The sequence below is a fragment of the Chenopodium quinoa genome, unplaced genomic scaffold (genome assembly GCF_001683475.1).
Source record: "Chenopodium quinoa cultivar QQ74 unplaced genomic scaffold, ASM168347v1, whole genome shotgun sequence".
Lineage (NCBI taxonomy): Eukaryota > Viridiplantae > Streptophyta > Magnoliopsida > Caryophyllales > Amaranthaceae > Chenopodium > Chenopodium quinoa.
Genome location: NW_018743503.1, coordinates 177,734 through 188,346, shown reverse-complemented (window position 1 = coordinate 188,346; position 10,613 = coordinate 177,734). Strand labels below are relative to the sequence as shown.

General features: G+C 43.5%; 1 protein-coding gene across 1 annotated transcript; it reads right to left on the bottom strand.

Moving 5' to 3' along the window:
- Positions 1-6,119: 6,119 nt before the first annotated feature.
- Positions 6,120-7,540, bottom strand: LOC110739500. The gene is made up of 2 exons (XM_021919944.1): positions 7,062-7,540; positions 6,120-6,934 (listed from the first exon to the last, which is right to left on the bottom strand). Exons 1-2 carry the CDS (start codon positions 7,149-7,151, stop codon positions 6,608-6,610), a joined length of 417 nt encoding a protein of 138 aa, XP_021775636.1. The 5' UTR covers positions 7,152-7,540; the 3' UTR covers positions 6,120-6,607.
- Positions 7,541-10,613: the final 3,073 nt, after the last annotated feature.

Genomic DNA, 10,613 nt, shown 5'->3' with positions numbered 1-10,613 from the left:
CAACAATTGTCTGCGTCGGCTATAACGTCGACTTACCCAGACAGTTTCCCGGATACTTCGATGAGGTATTCGAAAACAAATCGAGAGAGTCAGTCACGCAGCATGTCCGCCCGTACTGGCCCTCAGATTATCCAGCCGGCTCCGTATGTGCCCTAACAGCCATACATGCCATATGGATCACCCTACATGCAGCCGACCCTCTTTGGGGGTCAGGCGGCACAGAATGTCCAACCAATGGACTGGCAACTCCGGCTGCTAAACCTTGGGGAACAGCCGTCGGCGTTCTCTAGGGAGATAACCGACGCGGCGCAACCGGCCAAGGTTAAGAATGTGTTGGTTGGTACCTCTGACAGTACTACCAACCCGGAAGACCACCTAATGGCGTACACCAACCTCATGTATTTTACAGGGGTTGGATGATGCCGCTTGGTGCCGGTGCTTCCCGGCGACGTTGAAGGGCGTAGCTCAACGATGGTTTTGCAATTTGCCAACCGGTTGCATCAACAATTTTAAGACGCTTGCATACCTGTTTGCGTCCAAATTCTCTATGAACATCCCCGCCAAAAAGACAAGTCTAGACTTGGGAGCTTTCAGCAGGGAGATAGAGAGGGGCTAAGGTCCTATGTCAGGCGGTTCAATCTGATGAGAATTCAGATTCAAGGGCTATCTGATGAAGTTGCCTACACAGACTTCTTCATGGGTCTTAAGGACGGGTCGACCTTTAAGTTCGACCTGGTTAGAAAGAGGGTTGCTACCCTCCAAGAAGCTTTGATGGAAGCCGAAGCCTATATACAGGCAACGGAGCTCTATGCCATCAAGTAGACGTTGGACCCTAAAAAGTCCGACAAAAATGAGAACCGGTCTTCTCAGCCGGCTAAAAAAGAAGATAGCAAGAAAAGGAAAAAAATCTGGGTGGCGGACAATTCCGGTCAGCCATCCTAGAAGAAAAAGAAAGAGTTGAAACCGTACGTCCTCAAGTACGAGTTCAAAAAGGACTGTTACTCCATCCTCATGGAGATCAAAGACTGGGTGAATATTGAGAAATCGGCTGCAATGAAAAGTTCCGCCAAAATTCGGGACAAACGCAAATACTGTCACTTCCATGAGGATATAGGCCATGACACCAACGAGTGCTATAGCCTTAAGCAGTTGTTGGACCATCTGGCTGATAAAGGGGTACTGAAGTCCTACATTCTGAAGTCTACCATAAAAACAAACAGTGGACAGCCGTCCAAAAAGCCTGACCAGCTTGCTATAAGCTCAGACACTAATGAAGAGCAGATTTATACTATAGTAGGCGGTTTTGCCTGAGGGGGTCCTACCATCCGGGGCACCAAGGACAATATCAGAAAGTTAGAGTCCAACTCAGTGGATGAGGGCCAGGCGTCGAAAGACACATTCAATTCCCTGAGCTCATCATCTCTGAGAAGGACCGTGGCAAGGTCAGGTAGCCACATGATGACCCCATAGTCATCGAGTGCAAGGTCGCCAATAAACGAGTGGGCCAGATCCTTATTGATACAGGGAGCTCGTCTGACCTTATCAGCTACAGGTGCTTGGCAAAGCTCAAGTACAAGCCTAACAGTGTGCAAAAAGTTTGGTCACCCCTTAGTCGGTTTTGGGGGTGGAGTAGTGCACCTGGTGGGGAGATTTGACCTACCATTCGGCTAGGAGAAAAGGGGGAAGGACGCCACATGGTCGTCAAATTCTTGGTGGTTGAAGAATTGACCGCCTACAATCTGATTTTGGGCCGTCCAACCCTCAACGAGTCTAAGGAAGTCATCATCCCATCCCTCATGCTGATGAAATTTGAGAGGGATGATGGGTTAGTGGGTTCCCTGAATGGGGATAAGAAGACGGCAAGGGAGTGTTATCTCTCAGACGTCAAGCCTACTGTGGCCACAGCCGGCCAAGGCGAAGAGCCCATTGACCTTGATGACTTTAAGGAAGCCGCGCCTGCTCCTAAAACAACCGGCAAAAAGAGGAAGGCGGACCAGTTGGTGGCCGTCAAGAAATAAAAGCAATAGCAATCACTGATCGGGGAACGGTCAGATGATCCTTGTCCCCAGCCGGCTGGTGAGCATATTGACATCCTTCTTGACGATGCACGTCCTGAGCGAACTGTTGAGGTGGGGACGACTGATTTTGCAAAGTTAGGTGCCGACTTGCACCAACTGTTGAAAGAATTCAAAGACATTTTTGCCTTTGAAGTGGAAGAGATGCCAGGCGTCAGCCCGGATCTCGTTGTCCACAACTTCGCCTTGGATCCATAAAAGAAGCCGGTTAGGCAAAAGAAAATAAATCACGGCGAGGAGAGATCTCAGGCGGCTTCCGGCAAGGTCAAGAAGCTGATGGATGCCGGGTTCATTTGACAATGTTACTATCCGGATTGGGTAGCAAACATTGTTCTAGTGAAAAAGCCGAATGGTACCTAGCGCATGTGTGTTGATTACAAAGATCTGAACAAGGCATGTCCGAAGGATAGCTATCCACTTCCAAAGATCGACAGTCTGGTCGACTCTACAGCAGGTCATGCCTTGATGAGTTTCATGGACGCCTACTCAGGCTTTCATCAGATACCCTTGTGGAAAAAGATCAAGAGAAGACGACATTCGTCACTGATTAAGGGTTATTCTGTTCACGGTGATGCCGTTTGGGCTGAAGAATGTGCCTGCTACTTTCCAACGAATGATTAATACAGTCTTCATTAATCAAATTGGGAGGAATGTAGAGGCGTACATTGATGACATGATAGTCAAATCTAAGCTACAACCGGATCATCTTGCTGACCTTCGAGAAACATTCACCACCCTCAGGCGGCATAAGGTCATGCTTAATCCCAAGAAGTGTGTCTTTGGTGTTGAGTCTGGGAAGTTTCTCAGTTTTTTGATTGATCAAAGGGGGATAGAGGCCAATCCAAAAAAGGTGCAGGCGGTAATTGACATGAAGTCACCCCGCACTGTCAAAGAGGTTCAAAAATTAACCGGTTGCCTAGCGGCATTGGGGAGATTCCTCAGCCGGTCAGGTGACAAGTGCCTCTATTTCTTCCAAGCAATCAAGAAGAAGACTAGATTCGAATGGGGGGAAAACGTTGAGGCGACATTTCAAAAATTGAAAGAGCACTTGCACGCGTTGCCAAGGCTGGTTAGCCCTCTAGTCGAGGAGGTTCTTTACATGTACTTGGCCGTCTCAGATCATGCCCTCAGTGCTGTTCTCCTAGCTGAGAGAGGCGACATTCAGCTCCCGGTCTGTTTTATTAGCCATGTTCTTCGAAATGATGAACTGCGGTACCCCTTGGTTGAAAAATTTGGCCTTGCCCTTTTCATGGCAATCAAGAAGTTGAAACCTTACTTCTTGGCTCATGCGGTGGTGGTCTACACAGATCAACCCCTCAAGCGGCCAATGACAACTTTGGAGTCATCTGGTAGGATGCTCAAATGGGCTATTGAAATGCAAAGCCTTGAAATCACTTTCGAACCTAGAAAGGCAGTGAAGGGTCAGGCGTTTGCCGACTTCATTGTCGAAATGACAAGGCCGGATCAGCCAAAAAATCTTGATCAGGTTTGGAAAGTGTATGTAGACGGGAGCTCTACTATGAACGGCTATGGTGTAGGAATAATATGCCAGTCTCCGGAAGGGGACATATATGAATATGCACTACGAAAAGCCTCGAATAATGAGGTAGAATATAAGGCCCTACTACCCGGTATCCGCATGTGTAAGGCGGCAGGAGCAAGAAAGGTTGACACCTGCTCTGATTCTCGGTTGATCGTTAGCCAATATCATGGTGATTGTGAGGCCACCCGTCCGACTATGATCAAATATCTTCAGGTAGTTAAAGATGAGGCCAGGACACTTGACGAATTTCATCTAAGTCAAGTGCCCAGGTCAGAAAACAATCAGGCGGATGCGCGCTCTAAACTAGCATCATCCGCCTCCTGTGATACGCCTAGGTTAGTGTTTTGGGAAGTCATGGAAAAGAGAATCATTGAACATGATCCCATTGGAGTTCTTGATCGAAGCTCGACCTCGATGGAGGGCATCCGGGCTTATCTTGCAAATGGCACTCTGCCGGATGCTCACTCAGAAGCGGCTGCAATGAAAAAATGTGCCGCAAGCTTTGAAATTCATAAGGGAAAGCTCTTCAGGAAGGGTTACCTCCAGCTGCTGCTAAAATGTGTTACCCCAGAAAGGGGGAAATAGGTTCTAAAGGATCTGCACTCGGGCTTTTATGCATCACATATAGCGGCAAAACACTAGCGAAAAGGGCTAGGCGGCATGGCTACTTCTGGCCCACTCTTGAGGCAGATGCCATGGAAATGGTGAAGAAGTGTGATAAATGTCAAAAATTCGGCAAATTCATCCACCATCTGGCTACTGATTTAACGGCTATCTACAGCCCAGTGCCGTTCGCCAAATGGGGCATGGACATTCTAGGTCCATATACGCCTGCGAAAGGCGGACGGAGGTACATTCTAGTTGCCGTTGATTACTCCACCAAATGGGTAGAGGCAGAGGTGGTCAAGGGTATAAAGACAAAGGATGTCATCTCCTTCATTTGGAGGAACATTATCACCCGATTTGGGGTACCTATGTCTATGGTATTTGGCAATGGCCCTTAGTTTGAGACGCCTACCCTCAAGAGCTGGTTGGGAGATCAAGGGATCTCACATTGTTTTGCATCAGTCGGCCATCCCCAAGCAAACGGCCAAGTTGAAGCCTTCAACAAGTTCATCTCAAACGACATTAAAAAGAAAATTGAAAGGGCTGGCGGTCTATGGGCAGATGAGTTGCCTCATGTCCTATGGGCCATCAGAACAACTGAAAAAGGGGAAACCAGTGAAACCCCCTTTCTCATGACATATGGCACTGAAGCCGTCCTGCCTATTGGACATTATGATCCAACACTTCGAATCATGCTCTATGATGAAGAGGCTAATTAGGAGGCCATGCGGCTAGCATTGGATTCACTCCCAGAGCGTAGGGGAAATGCCGCCTTGCGTCATGAGATTTACCGTATGAGAATGACGAGAGCCTACAACAGAAGAGTGCACAAACGACCCTTAAAAGTGGGGGACTTTGTGTTACAAAAAATGGAGGCAACCGGTAGGGCCAATGAGCAAGGAAAGATGACCCCTAATTGGGAAGGCCCCTACCGGATTTTTTGAAGAATTTAGAGGTGGCACCTACCGCTTGGAAACTCTAGATGGCAGGCAGCTGGCCAGAACTTGGAATGTAGACAACTTGAAAATGTACTATTTCTAAAGACTTTTAAATCTTTGTAAATAAATTATATTAATGAAAAGATGCTTTATTTTTATGGTTTCTTGTACAAAGTCCCGTCTTTGCAATGCAGAACCGGGCATATGTCTGCTCTAACTTGAGTAGATATAAGCTAAGTCCAAAACTTAGCAGCTATTTTGAGGCTAATGGCCGGATGACATTCAAACTACCGCCTGCTCCAACATGAGTAGGCAACCGGCGATGCCCATTCGGGTGAATTCGTCGAAGAGAGCATCTCCTATTTGGGTGGTACATTGTTTTATAAATCATAACTCAAGCGACTTTAACTGACTGTCTAGGTTAAAGATAACCCACGGCCGTTTGAATAATCAATTGAGACCTAGATACAACCGGTCGATGCTTCAAAGCAACACAAACGGTAACTGATGTCTTAGTCAGATATAATCGGTCTTTGCCCAAAGGCACTACAGCCGGTTACAAACCAAAATTAAGCAAGGCCAAAGCCTTAGTAGCTAAAACATAACATAGTTATGACACCTACACCTAGCTAATGGCCGCTTGCTATTATGCAACTGGAAAAGACTGATTACCCTAAGGGCTAAATCACAGGCGGTTAATAGAGTAATCTAGGTCCCTAGCTGAAACCGTCTGCTATTCCGACTTAGAAAATAATTTGAGAAATTTCTCTAAAGGCGGCCAATGACCGTCTGTCTATTCGTTCGGATGCTTAATTGGACGACTGCCTGCTTAGGGTGGGGCAATACCAAGCAAACAACCGTCTAGGGGCAGAATAAGCTAATGCATCCGTTAAACCGCATGAGCTAAGTTACATGCCAGAAAATTGCAAAAATTGAGCAAAATATATAAAAGGCAAATGTAGGCAAAAGCGACTCAGTCAACAAATTCTATTAAAAAGTAATTGTCAGCTGGAACTACGTCCGGGGAGGAAAGAGAATACACATAAAATACTCGGCACGCAGGCCGGAAATAAAAATAAAGTTCACTGCTTCTAGGGATGTGAAGATGTCTGGCCCTGGCCGGATGGAGGGGCATCCTAAGTCTGCTGAGGTTGGGCTTGATTAGCATCAACAGGCGCTTGTTCTTCCGCCTGCTCCTCCTCCTGATCTTCCTCTAAGCCCGTAATGCTAGCCCATTCCTCGAAGGGAGCCGGCTTCTTAAGGCCAAGAGCTTGAGCATCGTATACCTCAGTGGCATACTTGTACCTCAGCTCAAAGAACTCCCATTCGCATTCCTGGTGGACGAGGGACCAGACCATCTTCATACGAGCCTCGCAGTCTTGCTCGTTTTCAGCGACCAGATGGTCCTGCTCGGCCGCTAGCTTAGCCTTGTGGCCGGCCTGCGTCTAGGCTAACTTGTTCTTCAACCGCGAGACGTCTGCCCTCAGCTGGGTGTTCTCTTTATCAGCATCCCCCAGTGCTTTGACATCGGACTGGAGGTTTTTCACTTGTAGCTCAAAATCGGCTGCCTTCTTGTTGGTCGTCTCCATAGTCGCAGTGAGCTCCTTGATAAGCTCCTCCTGTTTCATCTCTTGGCTTTTAGATTTAATTCCATACATTAGTGTGTTGTATTGAGTAACATCTATGAGATCAGCCTCTCGCCTATTGGCATCCTTTACCTCCTCCTGCTTCTTTCTCAAGGGAACCTTGAGGCCGTCTACCCTCAGCATCACCTGTAAAATCAGCCGAAAAAGAGTTAGTCTCTCAAATATTGTACAACTGGCAAGAAGGTAAAAACGCATTCTATATGCTAGCCGGTGGAGAGCCAATTTGGCTTCAATATCCCTACCGGAAAATTACCTCAGCAAGTAGGGCATTGAGGCGGTCAATGTTGACTTGATGCACAACCACAACCACCTCCTTCTCGGAATGTGTGATGGTCCTCAACATCCTCTTTGCGTATTGTTGGAGGTCAGGCCAACGGGAAGAGGCATCTGCACCAATAGAGTTATCTGTTAAGTAACGAGCATAGGCGGTACCTATATTCTGTTGGCTGTCGGAGAAATCCCCTGATTGGGTAGCTTAGGACTTGACTCGTATAGGCCCAAGCGGCTAGGGGGGATCAAAGGTGAAAGCCATACCTTCATTTTCAGGCTGAGGGTTCACCCTACCCCCAGCCGCATTGGAGCCGATTGCTGCAGCTAGACGCCGGCTCGAGGGCGTCTCAGGCTCCCTCGTCTCAAGGTCAACCGGCTCGGTGTTTAGACCGAGGTCCTTTAGGCTCTTGCCTGCTGATGTTAGCCTGTCAGATACAGGCGGCCTTCCAGAAGTGTGGGGGGGGGGGGGGGTGGGGAGCCGGAACCTTCCTTACCTTGGAAGGAGCTTGGGAGGGTTCCTGATACGACTGTCGCGTGTGTATTAAAAATAAACCTAACTCTGACCTCCTAAAAATGTGGTAGGGTAAGCTAGGGTCGATCCCACAGAGAATTAGATTATCAAATTATTACTTGTGTGTGTTAGAAACCCCTGTTTTGAACAATGACTATTACGATCTAATATATAAAACTACGGACTTGAAAATAAGCTAAGTACGGAGATGTAAAATTAACAGTAATAATAAATAATAAAATCAAGAATGACGAAATAAGGATCGGGAGATATATTATAGCATTGGAATATCAATTGATCATCGAATTATATAAATCATGTTTTTATCTCAATGTCAGCCGATGAGCGCAAACAAGCATTCGACACTTCCCCTAATTGCAAATAACCCAAATAAGCTCTTTGATTATTGTCTAACTAACTAACAATCTAGAATAAGCTCTCTAGACTAGATAAATTAGCAACATTAATAACTAGGAAGTAGCTAACTTAAGTCACAAATCTCACGAGCTCGGATTTATGCAACTTAAAGGGCTAATAATCATAGGCATCGGACAAGCTTCAGTCACCCATCAAACACCTAAGTGTTACTAAGGAATGTTAATCCGGACAATTACGTATCACAAATCAATATTCTAGCAATTAAACTAGCAAACTATACTAAAGGTGGCCGGTCTAAAATATAACTCAACTAATTCATACCAATACAACAGATTATCACTCCATTCAAGATATAAACATTATAAGTTCAAATCATAACATTCATACTCTCACAACATAATAATCCAACACTTAATATATCTCTCTATCCACTAATAATCTAGCCTAACATATCAAGAATTAGAATCATAACAATGACAATTATATAACTCATATAACTAAAGAAAATAAAAAAAATTGAGATTGAACAACTTTGTAAACCATCCAAAAATAATCAAATTGCAATTATTCTAAACCGCCTAATCTAACAAAGAAATGAAATAATAAAAACAAAAGTAACTTAGCAAATTCTACTACTTTATTAAAAGAAATTGTTAACTGAAGTTCTACATGCAAAACTATAAGCTACTAACTAAAATTAAGAATACCAATTGCTATAGTTGAATGTTGGGGAAGCAACCACGAACAATACTCCAAGTCTCCAAGCAAGCAGATTCATCAATTCCTTCTTCCCTCCTTCCTCTGCTAGCTTCAGTTTTTTCTTCGGTACAACTCTCTCCCTTTGATTCAAATATATTCCTTCAATTTACACTCAACCTAGCCTCCAAATCATCTCCCCAAAATGAAACCCCCAAAAATACGGAACTGAATTCCTTTTCTGTTTTGGTGTAGCCGATCTGCTCCCCTCCCAATTCGGCTGCCCAAAGTTATCACTTGGAATCTTTGATCCCTAACTACCCGAGTTTTTTCTCTCATCCTTATCTGATTTCATCTATATCTTTTCTTGCTTGACAAATTGATAACCATCAATCTCGCTCAAGGGATTTACTGTTTGGCTTACCCGCAAGAACAATGAGAACAATGAAGAGTTTGAGCTGCTCTCTTCTTTCTAAGATGTTATGTGACATATTGTCATACTTCAAGGTCCAACTGTAATAGCTTAAACAATAAAACAACATTGGGCTTGAAATAGTTGAGAGTCAACCCGGGCTTGTAAACTTTGCTTCTCTTAACCGGAGTGTCATAATATGCAATTTGATATTAATATTTTCTTTCCTACAAACAATAAAAATAAATAGTAGTAACTCGTGTCTAGATAAGAAAATTACGTAATATATCTTTAAACCATCAAATATCAATATAGAATCAAGAGTTTAGTAGATATAAATATTATATTATATGACTCTATCAAACTCCCCCAAGCTTATAATTTTGTTTGTCCTCAAGCAAAGACATGAAATTACAGAGGAGTTAGACTCTTGATATAACAATATGCAACCTGACATGTTACAATTACTCCCTTGCTCAATTACAACTTCAAGCCAAGTATATTGACACATCAAAAACAGTTGAGCATTCTGTAATAATCACTCCACTTTGCTCAATAACAGCGTTAAGTCAAGCATATATGTAGGAGGAAAATCATTTTTATGATTACAAAATCAATTACCAACTCTTAAAACAATTACAGCCTACCTTCCGTCAACAATGTAGTGGAGTAACTCAAAGATCCTTAGGACTTGAATAAGAATGCAGTGGTGTCAAGGTAAAGTGAGGTTTTAGAGAGTGTTTTGGAGTGTGGTAATAAAGAATAAGATTAGCAGAGTAAATCAACATAACAAACGCAACATAAGAGCTCATATCACAGCCCTTGACTTCACGATATAATTATTATTATTATTATTATTATTATTATTATTATTATTTTGTTTTTTTTGGTTTTTTTTTGAATGTGTTTTTTGAATGTGTTTCATGACTCTTAATGTCAAGTACCTGTTAAGTAACCCATGTAGCGAGCTTTCAACCAGTGACTCCCGGTCCAGTTAGCCCAAGGCACTAGGTTTTTAAGATACCCCTACGGATTTACTAACTCGAGTTATTCAATCACGATACATAAAACATCACACGTACTTATATGGGTTCTTTTCTTTATTTTTTTTTCTTTTTTTTATAACCCATACATTGGTACGTAGAGCCTTTAACATTAAACTTTTAAAAATATAAACTTCACCACCTTGCATCATTACCACAACCATAATCCAATTTATCCTTTGATATGCTCTACTAATCTTATAGGTAAATATTTCATGTTTCAGACATTTCGCAAGAAAAGTAGGTCTATAAAGCTCAAATTGGGTTTAATAATGAATCATGTCATGGGTAAGCTTTTTGGCTTATGTGGTGTAAAAATTTGATGCCTAACTCATTTCTTTCTTTTTACCCCATCACAAGCTGACTTCCACCAGGCTAGCTATTGTTTACGGAATCAATTTTATTTGATTTTTTTTATTTTTTATTTCTGCATACATACAGGTATGTCAGCTAAAGTTAAGCATTTTAGAGTGAATGTACTGTTCATATGCAAAG